The 19,715-nt window shown below is 41.0% G+C and overlaps 2 protein-coding genes and 1 pseudogene across 2 annotated transcripts; 1 reads left to right on the top strand and 2 right to left on the bottom strand.

Moving 5' to 3' along the window:
- Positions 1–3,099: 3,099 nt before the first annotated feature.
- On the bottom strand, positions 3,100–4,045 carry LOC101361521 (olfactory receptor 18-like). Its single transcript, XM_012556088.2, is given in 2 exon segments — positions 3,100–3,585; positions 3,587–4,045. Coding segments are annotated over 2 exon segments (930 nt in total). The 5' UTR covers positions 4,031–4,045.
- A 437-nt stretch (positions 4,046–4,482) lies between these two features.
- LOC101349381 (cyclin-G1 pseudogene) lies at positions 4,483–5,158 on the top strand (annotated as a pseudogene).
- A 12,985-nt stretch (positions 5,159–18,143) lies between these two features.
- On the bottom strand, positions 18,144–19,159 carry LOC101349121 (olfactory receptor 18-like). Its single transcript, XM_004378566.2, has one exon. The coding sequence runs from the start codon at positions 19,071–19,073 to the stop codon at positions 18,144–18,146; it is 930 nt and encodes a 309-aa protein (XP_004378623.1). The 5' UTR covers positions 19,074–19,159.
- Between the last annotated feature and the right edge of the window lie 556 nt (positions 19,160–19,715).

Here is a 19,715-nt window from a genome sequence, read left to right as displayed (position 1 = left end):
GAGGGCTTAACTTCACTCTAGAGTGCATTTTATTTAGATATCTTTGTGTCTTGAGGTCTTAATAAAATGTGCCTTTGGCTTCTCTGTCTCTCTAGTAGATAAAGTGGGGTATGTAAGAATGATGGACTACAGTAACCTTCTACCTTCTACTAATGCAGCCCTCTTGGCTCAGAGATCTCTTTGCTGATGAGCTTGGAGACTGGTTTGTCACTAATTGATGTGAAGAAAACTGGAATATATACCACATTAAATTGGATATGGAAGAATGAATGCTATTTATGTGTGTACACACAAATGGCAGATGGTAACTTGGGGGAGACCAGATGCTCAAAAGACAGGTCTTTAGAGGAAAAGGGAGAGTCTCAGGGTGGAGACATTTGAGAATTCTTGGGCCATAACAAAAATGTAATATTAAAACTGAAATCATTTCATAGTGGGTAGAGGTTTTCAGATAGTAGGGTTACTGCCGCACTTGTGTTTAGAGCACGTGGTATATGATAACCACAGATAGTTATGATTCTTTGGTAAACTGTGCTTTTCCCAATTCCTTCTCTCTCGATGAGTATCCTTGAAGGTAACAGAAAGATCACAACCATTTTGCATTCCCTTTTTAGATATCCAATTTACTTTTTATCACTTGGTTATTTGTAGAACTTATCAAAACACACCATTTTTCTTTAATTCTTAACCTTGTACAAGGTAATAGGTGGGGAAATATACATCCCCTTGAATGTGCATAATAATAAAAAAAAACTTACATTTCCTCTGTCACGAGCTCATAGAGATCTCTGTAGAAGGCCTGGTGATTCAGGGAGGAAGGAAAATACTGGATGCATGGATGACAAGATACCTTTACATTTTCTTGTACCTTTACATTTATCTCTCCTCCTACCCCTGGCATCCTACAGAAAAGTCTAGAAGAGTGAGTTTAGAATAGAGAGACAAGGGCTTAATGTCCAGCACATATGACCAGCTCTATAATGTGTAGGGAGAAGATATGTGAAGAAATATACCAGGACTACAGAGAAAAGTAAATAATTTATTCAACATTATACAAAGTGGAGATGTGCCAAGTATCTGCCCACACTGTGCTAGATTTGAGTATAGAGATTAATGATATTCAGTCCCTGCCCTTAAACTGCTCAAGGTCTCATTGTGCAAAAGTTAATTCTAAGGTCATCCATCACGTATCCATATTAAAACACACTTTGAGGATCAAAGTCGCTTGTCAGTGAAGATGGTGGGCGTTTAACCTAGGGGTAAAAGGCAGTAAAACCAAACTGGTTATTGGGCCTGATTTTAGACAGCCCGGAAATGAAGTGTGTCATCTTAAAGGAAAGATGGACACCCATACAATGAAGAACAGGAGGCAGCCCAGGCAAATCCATCATTACAGAAGAGAGGGGAGCATGTTCACAAAGTGAAATCCCAAGAAGCATGTAACCAGTGAAAGATAAGAGTGCCCTTTGCTGAGGACATGACCCTTTGCTATTCTAGAGTAATGAAAAGAAGATGAAGTTAAATTTATTCCCAATGATTTGTATTAGTTAATAATCCTCAAGCACCATTAAAGCCACACAGAAACTAGAAATATGAACTCGCCACCTTATGCTTAATTGTACACCCTTGACCAAGACGTATCTAAAACTTTTTTTCCTGAGCACGTTTTGTAGTCTTACAATTACAGAAAACTTTCAACATATCTTTATTTCTGGTGTTATTTTTCAGTCCATGTTCGATCAAGAGGAGAGAAACAACAGTAGTGATTTTAATGAAGGTAAGTGAATATAGGCAATTGGTTACACAGTTATTGTAGGACAGAAAGATATAACAGAAAAAAGTGGTAACATAGAAATAGTATCTGCAGGAAGTAGCAACCATTCCAAAGCCAAAAGGGAAAAAGATTGGGTTTATTAGGACATGGTGATCTTTTTTTTCCACTATTGTAAGAACCTCACATAAAACCCAAATGGAAATCAGAACAGCACTGTGACAATTTCCCTCCCTCTTTTATCTCTCCTCCTACCCCTGGCATCCTACAGAAAAGTCTAGAAGAGTGAGTTTAGAATAGAGAGACAAGGGCTTAATGTCCAGCACATATGACCAGCTCTATAATGTGTAGGGAGAAGATATGTGAAGAAATATACCAGGACTACAGAGAAAAATCACACATTGCCTGTTACTAGGGTAAACTCTTTCTTGTCTTCGCCCTTGTGAACTCTGATCACTTCACGTTCTTCAGCATTTGAGTGTGAGGACTAAAAACCCAAGGCATACTAGGCATCTTTGAAGGAAAGGCCTGACAAAGATCAGTAATTCTCAACCCTGGCTGCACTTTAGAACCACCTGGAGTGCTTGAAAGGAGCAATGGTGGTGCAGTGGTTAAAGTGACCAACTGCTAACAAGAAAGCTGACAGTTGGAAACCACCAGTGGCTCCATGGGAGAAAGGCGTGGTAGTCTGACCCATAGAGATTTACAACCTTGGAAACCCTATAGGTCTCTTTGAGTTGGAATTGACTGGACAGCAGTGGGTTTGGTGGGTTTGGGGTGCTTTTTACACTCTTCATGCTCATGCCACATGCCAGTCCAACAAATTCAGAATCTCTAGTGGTGGGGCCCAAGTATTGGGAGTTTTAAGCTCACCAGGTGATTCCAGTATGACGTTGAGGTTGAAGACCAGTGACACGCATCCTCTCATATAACCTGCAGAAATATATCGGATCTAAGCAAGACCTTTATGGACAGTAAACCTGGATTGTGGAAAGGGTTTAGAATTGCATATGTAAAAAAAAAATAAAAAAAGAATTGTGCATTCCTCTAGGATATTTAGGTCATAGATGACAAATACAGAAGGTTCCACAGGTTTTTGAGAATTCAATTATGCAGTGGTTATGGCGTAATTAGGAATCTAGAATACTCCCACAATGCTATTCAAGAGGGGCCAAAATAAGGAATATTGAGATATGACATATCAAGAGGAATGTAAACATGAAAGCTACGAAAATTATGTGACCAAAACGTAGGATTTCCAGTTTGAGATGTTTGGGGAGTTGTGTTTTCAATACACACGCCAAAAAAAGATGGTACAAGACTTGAAATCAAGCTGTTCTGCTGAGGAGATTCCTCAGGGCCCTTTTGATGTCCCTGTTCCTCAGGCTGTAGATAAAGGGGTTCAACATGGGGGCAACCACGATGTATATCACTGAGGTCACTGCACCTTTCCTGGGAGAAGATGAGACAGCTGAACTGAGGTATGCTCCGAGACCAGTTCCAGAAAATAAGCAAACAACTGACAGGTGAGAACCACAGGAGGAAAAGGCTTTATACCTCCCACCTGATGATGAGACTCTCAGAATGGAGGAAATAATTCGAGCGTAAGACAAAATTATTCCTGAGACTGGAATACCACCAAAGATGGCACCAATAAAATACACTAGTAAGTTTTTGGTGGAGGTGTCAGAACAGGCAAGGTTGAGGAGTTGAGAAGGGTCACAAAAGAAATGAGGAATTTCCACTTTCGTGTAGAAGGTGAGTTGTAACACCATCAAACAGTGCAGCTGGGAATCCAAAAGACTGAAAAAAAAAAGACACCAAAACCAGGGAGCCGCAGAGGCTAGGGTTCATGATGACAAGGTAGTGAAGTGGGTGACAGATGGCCACAAACTGGTCATAGGCCATCACAGTCAGAAGGAGAACATCCAAACAGGCAAAAAGAAAAAAAAAGGACACTTGTGTCAAGCAGCCCTCGTATGTGATGGATTTGCTCTGTGTCTGGATATTCACTAGCATCTTGGGGACTGTGGTGGAAATGAAGCCGATGTCAGCCAAGGCCAGGCTGGAGAGGAAGAAGTACATGGGGATGTGAAGGCGGGGGTCAGAGCTGACGGCCAGGATAATGAGCAGGTTCCCGAATACGGTGACCAGATACATGGTCAGAAACAGCTCAAAGAGGAGGGGCTGCAGTCCCAGGTCCTCAGAGAGGCCCAGGAGGAGGAATTCTGAGACACTTGTTAGATTCTGTGGCTCCATGTAGATGAGACAGCTTTGGGGAAAGAAAAAAGGATTGTGAAAAAGAAAATAAGTAAACAGGCACCCAGAACTGTGTCTAAATTTTTACTTCAAGAAATTTGCGGCTCCGAGTTGGTCCTGACTGAGGGCTGATCAGTCTCGGCGGCGCTGCGTAGACCTCTGCCCTGGACAGCTCCCCGTCCCAGTCTGCTCCTCTCCTGCCGGCGAGTCCCCTCACCTCGAAGGCCTCTGGGATCTAATATCTTGCGGTGAGATGCGAGCAGACCGGGGAGGGTAGTTACCGTAGTTACCGCTGAGGAGCCGCTGTGGCGATCAAGATGATAGAGGTACTGACAACTGACGCTCAGAAACTGCTACACCAGCTGAATGCCCTGTTGGAGCAGGAGTCTAGATGTCAGCCAAAAGTCTGCGGCTTGAGTCTAATTGAGTTTCCTCATGATAATGGCCTCAAAATGACTGCAAGGCTAAGAGACTTCGAAGTAAAAGATTTCCTTAGTCTAACTCAGTACTTTGGCTTTGACACGGAAACATTTTCTCTAGCTGTGAATTTACTGGACAGGTTTCTGTGCAAAATGAAGCTACAGCCCAAGCACCTTGGGTGTGTTGTACTGAGCTGCCTCTATTTGGCCCTAAAATCAATAGAAGAAGAGAGGAACATCATTGGCAAATGACTTGATCCAAATAAGCCAGTATAGGTTCACTGTTTCAGACTTGATGAGAATGGAAAAGATTGTATTGGAGAAGGTGAGTTGGAAAGTCAAAGCTACTACAGGCTTTCAGTTTCTGCAACTCTACTATTCACTCATTCAAGAGAACTTGCCATTTGAAAGGACTAACAGCCTTAATTTTGAACGACTAGAAGCTCAACTTAAGGCATGCCACTACAGGATCATATTTTCTAAAGCAAAGCCTTCTGTGTTGGCATTATCTATTATTACATTGGAGATCCAAGCACAGAAGTGTGAACAATTAACAGAAGGAGTACAATGTCTTCAGAAACTTTCCAAGATAAATGGCAGAGATTTGGCCTTCTGGCAAGAGCTCCTACCCAAGTGTTTAACTGAAAATTCATCAAACAAATGTTCCAAACCAAATGTCCAGAAGTTGAAATGGATTGTTTCTGAGTGAACTGCAAGGCAACTGAAGGATAGTTTCTACAGGATAACCCACCTTGCAACAGTTCCTGAAACAGTTCCTTACTCAGATTATTACAGCAACAAAAAATTCTTTGAAGACTTTTTTTTCAGCCCTAAGCTTCAGAGTCCATAGTATTATAATGGATTTAAGCTGTGAAGCCTCAATACATCACGACTAGATTAGCATTGATGTTCTCAGACTTGGGAAAATTTTCTACTTAACATTATGCTATAGTGGAATTATATTTAGATTTGAATTCATCCATGAAGCATACAAATCAAAGTTAAGAACATAAACGTGAAACTGTAATGATAAGCCTGAGAAGGTAAACTGTGAATCTTCATTTCTAACATTGATCTAAATGTTTATATTGGATCAGTGTGTTTACATCATATTGAAGTGGTAACCTACTTAATTTAAACTAAATCATCTTAAATGTGCTTATTAAATCATTGAGGCTTACATCAAAACCAACACTTCATAAATGCACTTTTAAGACATAACAAGGATTACTATTCTAGGCAGTATAAATGGTTTCTTGGTACCCATAATGCAAATAGTACATAATCCAGATATGTGGACTTCATTGCTATCTGGCAATTACATTTAAGTTTCAGGGCATTTTATATAAAGCAAAAATACAGACCTGGCAAGTATGAGATACTCATAAAGTTATCTTCCTTTTTTTTTTAAAAAACAGGAAATATTTGTACCCACGATAAAAATTTTTATATAGAATCTACTGCCTCGATCTAGTCCTGTTGAGAAAACTAGTTTCTCTTTTATTAGTAACTCAAAATAAAACCACTCTGAAAACTTGCTTTACCCCCTTAAAGCAAGTTCAGGCTAGATTTAACACACCAAAAGTTTTTACTAAGGACTGTTTTTATAAAACTGCCATTGCAGTTTAAAAGGAACAGAGTATACTTTCATTAAATGCCCTACAGTGCCAAAATAAAGTCTTAAGAAAAGTTAAGTGGGCACCTTAATAATTATAAGGTAGCTGAGGTAGTGTTTCAGATTTTCCGTGTAAGTCAGTGAACGTAAGATCTACAACGTTAAAGTGTTGTAAACAGTTGCTCAGTGCACTGTGTAGCCTGAGACCATCCAGAATGATTTTAACCAATTCAGATTTACTTTTGACATCATGTTACGGATATTTATGGATAAATATGCACTGAAAAATAAGCCAAAGAACCACAGTATATCTTAGATTTGACTTTTGTAAACTATCTTTTGTGGATAACATTTCAGTTTTCCCAAACGGCTGATAACATTTCAGTATTTTGAATACATCACTGTTAATTTTGAGTTCGCAGAGGTGACCTAACAAACTACCATTAAGTTTTGATATTAAGGAATATATCTTTCAATGAAGTTATTGAAATGCAAAAAAAAAAAAAGAAAGAAATTTGCAAGTCAGATGTTTACACTTTGAGGTCCTAATACCCCAGGACCTTAAGCAACATTCCTCAGAAGTAGCAAAACCAAATTTTGTTCTTCTCAGAACTCTTTCCTCATTTGTTTCTGTGCTATTCAACTGTTTCTATCCAAATCCACTGTAGAGACACTGGGCTGAAGAATGTTCAAATAACAAGGACATTTTAACATAACAAATCCATAGGAGGGTAAAGTATCAGCCCTCGCTATGAGGGAACATATGCAATAAGAAATATCTTGCTCTCTTTAAGAAAGAATAATATGACAAGCATCTGGGTGGTTTGTACATCTGTTAAAGTATAACTCTTAACTGAACTGCACTTTTAGAGTTGTTATAAAATATTAAATTAAATAATACATATAAAGTGCTTAGACTAGTGGTTCTCTATGCTAATTGATCATTATAATTATCTATGGCTCTCTTGTAATATACTGATGAGAGCTGGCCACAGCCTAGAAAAACAAAAACAAACCAATTGTTCTTGAGTCAATTCCAACTCATAGCAACCCTATAGGACAGAGTAGAACTGCTCCATAGGGTTTCCAAGGAGTGGCTGGTGGATTCGAGCTGCCAGCCTTTTGGTTAGCGGCTGAGCTCTTAACCACTGGCGCACCAGGGCTCCAGGCCGCAGCCTACAACTCATTAAATCAGGCTCTACATGTGACTCCCTTGGTCATCCTGAAGTACAGCCAAGTTGGAAACCACTGCTTTAGATTATTGCCAAGCTCTTAGTAAATACTCCAATAATGTTATGTACTGTTATTACTAATAGCTACTCCCCATATTAGAAATAAACACATTTAATAGTATTTGCTTTATAAATCATACTTTAGAGGTTTAAAATATTGCCAATCAAACTCAAGTTTTCCTACTCTCCCTGCATGACCTCATTCCTCTGAACACCTGACCCCTAAAAGCAAGCTCTGTCATAAACTTGGTGGGAATAATTTTGTCATGTATGCTTTCTGTATGCCCTCAAATCACATCTGCTTCTGTAATGTTCTTTAAAAACACATATGTGTACGCCACTAAACAATTCCCATAATTTTCAATTTATTAACTTGGCCTTGAAACATGTAGTAAACAAGAATATAAATATGACAAAAAGTCACTAATTGACAATCAAACATAATATAAACTAACAAAATCTAAATATATCATACAACAATTATGTCACTGGCAATAAAAATACCAATTATAGTTGAACGTGAAAGCACACAGGGTCTACAAACCCATGTATTTCTGCTAATTTTCAGAGATGAAGACAGAAGCAAAAGGTCTCTCTGACTCTAAAGACTGACAGGCCCGCTGAGCCACTGCTCGCCACAGCAAACCTGGGGCCCTAGTTACCAGGACCTCCTCTGAGTTCGAGGGTTGGTCAAATCTCCTTCCTGGGACCACTCATTAAAGGTAAAGGCTAAAGTCTAAAGATTTGGACTCTAACATTTTAACTAATGTTATAATTATTAATTCTGATTCTCCAGTGCTAAATGAATGAGGTCTTTTTTGTATGCCTTGCCATGACTACCTTGCAGTACTAAACCAGCAGAAGCCATACAGTCTAAGCTTTGTTCCTGTGAACCAAGAAAGGAACTATTCAATGTTTCAACAGAGTCTTTGCTGTGGTTGTGTTTGTAGCCTTCTCTGTGCCAAGCATGATATAGGCTCTGGGGAATCAGAAATGAATGAGACTGAGTGGTTTCCTTCCTAGCATTCAATATCTTCATGTATAAAAATGAACATGAAATGATCTTCCAGGGATCCAGAGAAAACAAAACATTCTGATCACAGTATATTTTAGTTGAATGATATAGAGCTTAGCCTAATTAAAATTAATAATAATAATATCCAAAAATAATTGGCCCTTCTTATATGCATCCATCACATGATTAATCACAAAAGTAATATACATTGTCTATTCGATCCGTACATCAATGCAGATCTCTCTACCAACTACAGATCAACTCAGATGGCAATGTAAAGGCCCAGAGATGATAAGAAATTGGATTAACAATTAAATTCTAGCTATCTGAGGCCCATGCCCTAACCATCTTTATTCTGTTTCCTCACATTTCAAAATGTTCAAAGCAGAGGTCCAGAGAACTTAATCAAAAATACATCTAAGTTACACCTTTAAACTGATTCCAATTTCCTATGAATTGAACTCATGATGCCAACTATATGCCTCTCTTTGAGACAGAGATGGGCTAAACTATAAGAATGAAGGAGGAAGTGGCAGCTGAGACAAAAACTAGAAGCACGGGCAATAGAGTGATCAGCCCTGAATTTTCATCTGCCACATCTTTCTGTGATTCTCGCCTGTGATTGCCACCATCCCTCTTGTAGTCAATGAAGCACAGAGCACCCACTGCTGTTGGCTGTGGTCCAGCAGGCACTAGTCAGGCTCCCCAGCCCCCACCACAAGAGAGCACAGTGAGCAGGGATATCTGTACCTGGAAGGATCAGGGAAGTGAAATGACAGGGTAGGTGAGCAGGGGAGAATGTGTCTCGGAGCCCTTTGTCCGCTGTCACACTGCCCAGATTTAAACCTGGCTTCAACCTTTTCTGGTCCATGACCCGGTACTAGTTACAAAAAAAGGCTGTGCTCCTTTTCTCTTCTATGAAATGAAAATAACTGTGTTGCACTTTTCTAGGTGGGGTGGTGCAGAAAAAGGAAATGAACCACATAGAATACTCACCTCAGATCCTGGCACTCAGCAGCCTTCCATAAATTTTCATGACACTGTGGTTACTGTCATCATCCTCATCATTGTCATTATCTTCATCATCTACAAGATCATTCTGAAGTGTTTAGGGGACAGGTGAGAGGGACCCATTTCCTGCTCTGGTAGGGAAGTGCCTATGGGACATAGAACCAATGTAGAAGAAATTAAACTCTAAATCAGCTTTCTCAGACCTCTGCTAGAACCAGGAATAGAAACTTCACAGGTCCCTGAGCTAAAACTCAGCACTTCAGAGCCTCCCATTTGGCCATCCCAAGTGTGCTGCTTTTCCTGATGAGGAGTAAACAATGCTCCCCAGCCCCTCTGTGACCACTGTTTCCCATGGCACTCACTGGATTATGCTGGGTCTCTGCTGGGGCTTGACCAAGGAGTGTGGGTCCATCACCTCTCTCCTGCCTGGTGGGCTTGAAGGCAGAGGTTCCTTACTCAGGAATGTTGAGAAGAGAGACTCAGGTATGGGCCTCCTGAGGCAGATGACCACTCAGGAGGAGAGACATAGATATGGAGCTTGCTGGACTGGAACAGGCAAACTGAGAGGCTGGAAGGCACAGGTGAATTATATACAGTTGTGTGGCCTTGAAAGTTCAATGTCCAGAGCACACAATTAGCCAAATTTTTCCATGTTGTTCCAATCTCTGAGGGCTCATTAATATTAATGAAATAGGAAGAGAAAAAAGTGAGTGTCGTTGGTATCTAGACTTCCCATTTTAAGGAGGAAGCCTGCCTGTTATCCTTATTTCTAACTTCCAAGTTGTACAGATATTAACATAAAATCAGACAATTTTGTTTCAAATTTTTAACAATAAAAACCAGTGTGTGATTTTATATTCCCAAACCCATTGAATTATTCATATAATTTGAGGACTAGCTCTTCTTTGGAGCCCTGGTGGTGTAGTGGTTAAGGGCTTGGCTGCTGACAAAAAGTTGGCCGTTCGAATCCACCAGCCACTGTTTGGAAATCCTATGGGGCAGTTCTACTCTGTCCTGTATTTCTCAGTTGTGACAAACCCATTCTTCTCAGAACTCTTTCCTCATTCGTTTCTGCACTACTCCTCTGGGTTTTTTTGTTTTGTTGTTTATTGTTGTAGTTTAGATGAAGTTTACATTACAAGTTAGTCTCCCATACAAAAATTTATACATATATTGTTATGTGACCCTAATTGCTCTCCCTATACTGTGACAGCACACTCCTCCTTTCCACCTCTGATTCCCCATGTCCATTCAACCAGCTCCTAACCCTCTCCTCTGTCTTCTCATCTCACCTCCGGAGAGAAGCTGCCCATTTAGTCTCTTCTATCTACTTCAGCAAAGAGGCACACTCCTCAAGAGTATCACTTTATGTCCCACAGTCCAGTCCAATACCTGTCTGAGGAGTTGGCCTCAGAAATTGTTTTAGTTCTGGGATAATAGAGAATCCAGGGGCCATGCTTTCCGGGGTTCCTCCAGTCTAATTCAAACCATTAAGCCTGGTCTTCTTACTAGAATTTGAGTTCTGCACCCCACCTTTCTGCTGCTCCATCAGAGACTCTCTGTTGTGTTCCCTGTCAGGACAGTCATTGGTGGTAGCCTAGAACCATCTAGTTCTTCTGGTCTCAGGCTGATGAAGTCTCTGGTTTATGTGACACTTTCTGTTTGTTGGGCTAATACTTTCCTTTACTCCAGGTGGTTGGGGCCAATTGATGCATCTTAAATGGCCACTTGCAAGCTTTTAAGACCCCAGACGCCACTCACCAAACTAGGGTGCAGAACATTTTCTTAATAAAATTTGTTATGCCAGTTGACCTAGATGTCCCCTGAAAGTATGATCCCCAGACCCCTACCCCTGCTACTCTGTCCCTCAAAGTGTTTGTTTTCAGGAAACTTCTTACCTTTGGTTTAGTCCAGTTGTGCTGACTTCCCCTGTAGTGTGTGCTGTCCTTCCCTTCACCTAAGAATTCTTAGGTACTATCTAGTTAGTAAATAGCCCTTACCCTCTCTTCCCACCCTCGTAACCATCAAAGAATGTGAGGGAGTGGAGCATTTCTACAGACCCACCTCGGGACAGGGGTCCATGGCCATGATGCCAAGGGTCAAACCCAGTGAGAGACTATAAGGAAGCCCCCTCCCTTGTTTATCTTGTTCTCCTTGATGACATCTTTTGTGGCAGTGACAACATACCTGTTCTGCGAAATGACTGAAACTGTGGGTGCCCTAGTGGGGCAGTGGTTAAAATACTAACTGAAAGGTCAGCGGTTTGAACCCACCAGCCCCTCTGCACTAGAAAAATGTGGCAAAATTATAGCCTTGAAAACCCTATCAGGTAGTTCTGCCCTGTCCTATAAAGTCACTAGGTGTTGGAATCGACCCAGCGGCAACGGGTTTGGTTAATTATTTTTTTGGTGTGTGCCCATATAGAGCCAGGAGAGGTAAAGGGAGGTCTCAGCTGTCCCACGGATGGGGAAGAAAAGTGAGAAGAAGGTTGAGAGGAGCAAGTGAGGGTTCAGGGGAGAAGGGGGGCCCTGGGTCAGTGTCCCAGCAGGCCCCCATGACATTATGCTGGGTCCTGGGAAGGGCAGGAGAGTCTAGGGGGAGACCACTTGGGCCAGGGACTAGTAAGGGGATCCAGACTTCTCAGAGCTATATCTTCCCACAAACTGGTATGGCCTCACCCTCTTCCAAGTGCATTCCATTCTCCAGCATCAAAATTTCTCATCAGAATAATTTGTAGGAGATTTAACTCTGTAGTAAAAGACAAAGTAAGTTCAGCTATTCATTGGGTAGGTTTTCAGAAAGCCCCAAATTACTTTCTCAGACAAATGCATACCCAAGTAGTAGAACACAAAAGGAACCCAAAGACATGGAAACACAGTACAGACTTAATGAAGCTGTTACAAGTGAAAGACAAGGGCTCCCCTTAGCCAAAGACATGACCCTTTGCAATCTTAGACTCATGAAAAATAAGATAAAATTTAATTTATTCATAATGACTTGGTGAATTAATGATCCTAGAGCACCAATAGAGCCACAGCAACTGGAAATATGATACCATCACCTTAATCCTCGGTTGTCCAACATTGACCAAGACATATCATTTACAACCATCTTTTTTTTCCAAGCATATTTTGTAATGTTCCAATTTTAGACACTTTACAAATACCTTTATTCTACAAATAGAATTTATAAGTTAGGATTCACTAACATAAAGTGAAAACACTATGAAGAGCATTTCATACTGGAAACTGGTAAAATAGTTACACAATGATTGAAAGGCAAAACGTAGCAATGAGGCAAAACACAGACAGTAACTGCAGAAAGAAATTACCATACAAAGGGCTAAGGAAACAGGTATAAGGAAAATGTCGTGCTTATTAGGGTGTGGTGATCTTTACTGATCATTATGGGAAGAACCTAAGAATAAAGGCAGAAGGAAAATCAGAACAATGATTTAAAGATCCTCTCCTCTCTGGCATGAGCATCACAGAGTAAAGTACAGAAGGGTGAATCTGGAGAAGGGAGACAATAGCTAATCAACAAGCACACATGACCAACTTTATGGTGTGCAGGGCAGAGGTAGTGGTGGTTCAGTGGTAGAATTCTCCCCTTCCATGTTGAAGAGCATGTTTGATTCCCAACCAATGTACCTCTTGTGCAGCCACCACCTGTCACTAGAGAGTTATGTGCTGCTAAAATGTTGAACACATTTCAGCAGAAATTCCAGACTAAGATGAACAAGTAAGCAAGGCAATCTACTTACAAAAATCAGTCAATGAAAACCCCATGGACCACATTGCTCTGATCCACAATCTGTCATGGAGATGGTACAGGACTGGACAACATTTTCTTCTGTTGTGCACGGGGTCACCATGTGTCAGGGAGGAAACTCAAGAGCTGCTAACAGCAACACGATGTAGAGGGAGAAGATACGAGAAGAAATATCATCTATAATATTGGGAAAGATCACTTGCCTGTTGTTAGGGTAAGTTCTTTCATATCTTTCCCCTTGCAAGCTCTGATCACTTTCAGGTCTTCAGCATCTACTCAGAAGGAGTAAAAGACCCACAACAAAATAATTTTTGAAGGAAAAGTCTAAAAAGATGAGTAGTTCTCAGCTTGGCTGCACATTAAAACCACCTGTCATGCTTTAAAAATTTTATGCTCAAGCCACATACTGGTCCAATTAAATCTGAATCTATAGTGGTGGGACCAAGACATCAATTTAAAAAAATTCTTTTTTTTATTGTACTTTCAATGAAGGTTTACAGAACAAATAGTTTCTCATTAAACAATCAGTGCACATATGGTTTTATGACATTGGTTAACAACCCCATGACATGTCAATGCTCTCACTTCTCTACCTTGGAGGACCCTTTTTTTTTTTTTTTTTTTTTGGTGAAAATATACATAGCCAAAGATACACCATTTCAAAAGTTTCTACATGTACAATTCAGTGACATTGATTACATTCTTCCAGTTGTGCTGCTATTCTCACTATCCTATTCCAAATTATTCCATCACCATTATCTTCAACTCACTGCCCCCTAGGCTTCCCATCAAACCTTTTCAGTTGCTGTTGTCAATTTGATCTCAAATAGATAATTCTTTTTTTTGGACCTTAGATGAAGGTTTGCAAAACAAATTTACTCATTTAACAGTTAGTACACATATTGTCCTATGACAATGGTTAACCACCCCACGACATGTCAATACTGTCCCTTCTCAAACCTGAGTTCCCTATCACCAGCTTTCCTGTCCCCTCCTGCCTTCTAGTCCTTGTCCCTGGACTGCTGTGTCTCATTAGTCCCGTTTTGTCTTATGGGGCCATTCAATCCCCGGCTGAACGGTGACTCGGGAGTGACTTCACCACTGAGCTAAAAGGGTGTCCCAGGGACATACTCTCAGGGTTTCTGCAGTCTGTTAGGCCAGTAAATCTGGTCTCTTTTTGTGAGTTAGAATTTTGTTCTACATCCTTCTCCAGCTCTGTCCAGGACCCTCTGTTGTGATCCTCGTCAGAGCAGTCAGTGGTGATAGCCAGGCACCATCTAGCTGTACTGGACTCACTCTGGTGGAGGCCGTGGTAGTTGGGGTCCATTAGTCCTTTGGACTAATCTTTTCCTTGTATCCTGTTCTCTTCATTCTCCCTTGCTCCCAAAGTGGGGAGACCAGTGGAATATCTTAGATGGCTGCTCACAGGCCTTTAAGATCCCAGATGCTTCTCACCAAGGTAGAATGTAGAACATTGTCTTAATAAACTGTGTTATGCCAATTGACCTGGTTGTTCACCGAGACCATGGTCCCCACAGCCCTCCACCCAGCAATTCAGTCCCTCAGGAAGTTTGGATGTGTCTATGGAGCTTCCATGACCTTCCCTTGTACAAGTTGTGCTCACTTCCCCAGTATTGTGTACTGTCTTACCCTTCACCAAGGTTACCACTTATCTATTGTCTATTTAGTTTCCCCCACCCATCCCATCCCTTGTAACCAACAAAGATTGCTTCTTTTTGTGTGTAAACTTTTACATGAGTTTTTACAGTAGTTGTCTCATACAATATTTGTCCTTCTGTGATGGACTTATTTCACACAGCATAATGTGCATAATGTCCTCCAGTTTGGTCCATGTTATCAGATGCTTCACAGATTCATCACTGTTCTTTATCGCTGCATAATACTCCATTGAGTGTATGTACCAGTTTGTTTATCCATTCCTCTGTTGATGGGCATCTAGATAATTTCCAGCTTTTTGCTATTGTGAACAGTGCTGCATTGAATATGGGTATTCATATGTCTATTCGTATGATGGCTCTTATTTCTTTAGGATATATTCCTAGGAGTGGGATTGCTGGATAGTATGGTATTTCTATTTCTAGCTTTCTAAGGAAGCGCCATATCATTTTCCAAATTGTTTGTGTCATTTTACATTCCCACCAGCAGTGATAAGTGTTCTGATCTCCACTTAGCCTCTCTAACATTTGTTATTTCCAGTGTTTTTGATTCTTGCTAGTAATGCCGGGGTGAGATGGTATCTCATTGTGGTTTTAATTTGCATTTCTCTAATGGCTAGTGATCGGGAGCATTTCCTCATGTGTCTGTTGATTGCTTGAATGTCTTTGGTGAAGTGTCTGTTCATTTCCTTTGCCCATTTTTTAATTGGATTATTTGTCTTTTTGTTGTAGAGGTGTTGGATTTTCTTGTAGATTTTAGAGATTAGACCTTTGTCTGACTTGTAATGTCCAAACATTTTTTCCCAGTCAGTAGGTTCTCTTTTTACTCTTTTGGTGAAGTCTTTTGAAGAGCATAGGTGTTTGATTTTTAGAAGATCCCAGTTATCTAGCTTATCTTCTGGAGTTCGTGTGTTGTTGGTTATGGTTGTATCCTGTTAATGCCGTGTATTAGGGCCTCTGGCACTGATCCTATTTTTTCTTCTATGAACTTTATAGCATTTTGTTCCTGTATTATTTTCTTGAATTCTTCCATTTTTTTGTCTGTATTTTCCATGAATTTGTCTGCCTTTTCCATGAATTTGTCTATTTTTTCCTCATTTTTATCTGCTTTTTTGTTTCAATGCTTGGATAATTCTGAATATTAGAGATTTGAATTCCCTATCAGGTTGTTCTAGTGCCTTTTCTTCTACTGGAAAGTCATCTGGTGTTTTATTTTGGATGCCTGCTGGAACTATCCTGTCCTGTTTTTGTATATTTTTTTATATTGTCTGCTGTCTTTGGGGCATTCAGTAGTTATTTTCCTCCTTTATTGATTGTAGATTTGTTTGTTTCAGCCTGCTTTTTTGTTTTATTTGGTTATGTCTGAGTAGGCGGGCTGTGCATTTTTTGTTGTTTGCTCCTCTGTGGACATGATACTTTTCACCTCTTCTCCAATGGGCAGTGTCAGTCACTAAGGTATGGTACAGCAGGGTAGCTCCAGCTGAAGAGGAGTTACTGGGATGGGTTGTTTGTTGCACGTACCAGGTCCAACAGGGTGGACCTGGAATCAGTGCAGGGCAAGTTCTGGTAGGCCATGCCTGTGCTGCTTGGGAGTGTGATGTTCAGTGCACAGTGCAGGTAGGCAGGAAGGAGGGGGTAGATTGTGATGTTTGGAGCTAAGATGGGTATGGGAAAGAGGAGAGAGAGGAGAGAGGAACAGGAGCCAAAAACATACACACAAACAAAAAAGAGTTCTAAGGGAGCTTGCTATTGGAGTGGAGGGATGAGAGACTGAGAAACGGAGAAAAACAAAAATGAAAAAAGAAAAAGGGTAAAAGAAAAAAATGATTAAATAAAAATTACAGGGGAAAAAAAGAAAGAAAAGCCCCCAGGGATTCCACCACTGCAGCTTCTAAGACTGAGGAAGTTACTCCCAGGCTGTGAAGTACAGCCTGGCTAGAAGGGGTAGAGGTGTCACCCAGAATCAGGTATTCAGGAGACAGGAAGAGAAGGTAAGTATAGAGAGACAAGAAACTGGAAATGAAGAAAGACAAAAAGAGAAAAAAAGAGAGAAGAAAGCAAAACAAAGAAAAACAAAAAAACAAAAACAAGAAAAAAGAAATATCCCCAGAGGTGTAACTCTATGTCTGTGAAGAGTACAGGAGTAGCTCCCAAGTCATGCTGTACTGCCTGGCTAGAAGGGGCTCCCAAGCCAAGAAAAGAAACAAATAAATCCAAACAGAACAAATCAGAACAAACAAACCAAAAATAGCCCCAGGGGTCCCCCCGGCATGGCACACGGGCCGGGAAGTGGTTTCGGGGTTGAGCAGTGTTTTGCAGCCTTTCAGGAAGAAGCAAAGATGGTGCACAGAGCCAGGTATTTGTAAGAAAGGAGAAGGAGGTGGTGAGAGGTATGGAAGAAATCTAATGAAGCAGAAAAAAGCAATACCAGAAGCCAAAAAATGACAGTTAGGGAGCCGGCCAGTGCAGACAGGTGGAATCCAAGTGACACTGTGGTGAAGCCAGTGCATCCCACCCAAGAGACTGTGGCAGCAGAAAGCAGAGGAGGCCAAGTGGGGGTAAAGAAGGGTGGAGGATGGGAAAGCTGGTTACTGGTTGTTCTATCTCCTGCTGGAAGCTCCGTGAAGCTCCTTTCTCATACCCCCTATTCACTGATCTCCGATAGGAGTCCAAGATGGTGGATCCATACTGCATTAGCTGATAGGGCACTCTGCATGTATCTCTCCTTGCTCTCTCTTCTCAGTCAGTTTCTTGTTCCATTCAGTGTTTGGCTGAGTTCTTTATCTCTTCATTTGTTGCTTACGGTTTCAGGATTGATGTTTGACTCTGTTTGACTTAGTTTTTCAGATCTTGGCTGTGGAGGGATGGGGTGGTGCTTCTGTCTATAGAGCCATGTTGCCCAGAAGTCTCCAGCATCAACATTTTTTAAGCCTCCTAGATGATTCCAATATGAAGTCAAGGTCTGGGACCAGTGACATGCATTCTCACACATAACCTGCATATACAGTTCGGTTAGATGCAAAAGTAGTCTGGGTAATAGATAGAAAATATGGTAAAAGATGAAGATTCCAGTTACATAAAAATAGATTTGTGCATTTTACCAGAAAGCCTGGGTCATACATGAGAAGCTACAGAAGGATCCATAGGTATAATGGGATTTAACCATGCAGACTGACATATCCCAGAATACTCCCACTATCCCATTAAAAATGTGACAAAGGAAGTAATCTTCAGGTATGAAATCTCAAGATTGAAACATATGAGAGCTGAAAAATTACATAACCAAAGAAGCAAGATTTCTGGTTGCAGATGTTTGGTTTTGCTGTATTTTCCAACAGACACACCCAAAGTATTGACACACACAAGTATTGAAATTAGGTTGTTCTGCTGAGGCTCCTCTGCAGGGCTCTCTTGATGTCTCTGTTCCTCAGGCTGTAGATGAAGGGATTCAACATGGGTGTGACCAAGGTATACATAACTGAGGCCACTGCACCGTTCCTTGCAGAAGACGAGACAGTTGAACTGAGGTAAACTCCAAGGCCCGTTCCATAAAATAAACAAATGACTAAAAGGTGAGAGCCACAGGTGGAAAAGGCTTTATATTTCCCACCTGAAGATGAGACTCTCAAAATAGAGGAAACAATTCGAGTGTAAGAGAAAAGAATCCCTGAGACTGGAACACCACCAAAGATGGCACCAATACAATACAGTAATATGGTATTTGTGGGAGTGTCAGAACAGGCAAGGTGAAAGAGTTGAGGAGGGTCACAGAAGAAATGAGGGATTTCTACATTTGTGCAGAAGGTAAGTTGTGACACCATTAAAAGGTGCAGCTGGGAATCCAAAAGGCTGATGAAAAAAGACAGCAAAACTAGCAAACCACAGAAGTGGGGGTTCATGATTACTGTGTAGTGCAAGGGGTGACAGATGGCCACAAACCGGTCATAAGCCATCACAGTGAGGAGCAGACTGTCCAGACATCCAAAGAGATACAAAAAGGACACTTGTGTCAGGCAGTACGCATAGGTGATGGATTTGCTCTGTGTCTGGATGTTCACTAGCACCTTTGGGACTGTCGTGGAAATGAAACCAATATCAGCCAAGGACAGGTTGGAGAGGAAGAAGTACATGGGGGAGTGGAGGTGGGAGTCAAAGGTGACAGCCAGGATAATGAGTAGGTTCCCAGCCACAGTAATCAGATACATGGACAGGAACAGCCCAAAGAGGAAGGGCTGCAGTTCCAGATCCTCAAACAGGCCCAATAAGAAGAATTCTGAGATGCCTGTTAGATTCTGTGGCTCCATGTACCTGAAACAGCTTTTGGAAAAAGAAGGTTGTTAAAAGGAAATGACAGTCACCCAGCACTGTGTCTGTATTTGAAATTCAAGAAATTCACAAGTGAAGCATGCAAATTCACAAGTGTTCATACTTGAGGACCTAATACCCCAGTACCTTCAGCAATACTCCTAGGTTGTAGCAAACCCAACCACTGTATTTCTCAGAACTCTTTCCTCATTGTTTTCTGTGCGATTCACCTGCTTCTGTACACAACCACTTCAGAGACACTGAGCTAAAGAATGTTAGAATGGCAAGGATATTTTAAGAAAACAAATTCATGGAAGGAGCAAAATTATCAGCCCCCTCTATCAGGGAAATATATGCAAGAAGAAATGTCCTTCTTTTATGAAAAAATCATTTAAATGAAAGGACAATGAGATGCACTTGATATCCCAGGGTGGGCAAATAGTTAACACACTTGGCTGCTAACCAAAAGGTTGAATTCCTCCCAGAGGTACCTCAGAAGAAAGGCCTGGTGATCTACTTCCAAAAATCAGTCATTGAAAACCCCATGGATAGCCCCTAAAAAGATAAAATACTTAGGAATAAATCTGACCAGGGATGTAAAAGACCTATACAAAGAAAATTATAAAACACTACTGCATGAA

The sequence above is a fragment of the Trichechus manatus genome, unplaced genomic scaffold (genome assembly GCF_000243295.1).
Source record: "Trichechus manatus latirostris isolate Lorelei unplaced genomic scaffold, TriManLat1.0 scaffold00057, whole genome shotgun sequence".
NCBI lineage: Eukaryota > Metazoa > Chordata > Mammalia > Sirenia > Trichechidae > Trichechus > Trichechus manatus.
Note: the sequence above shows the minus strand (reverse complement) of the source record. Positions and strands in the feature narration are given on the sequence as shown.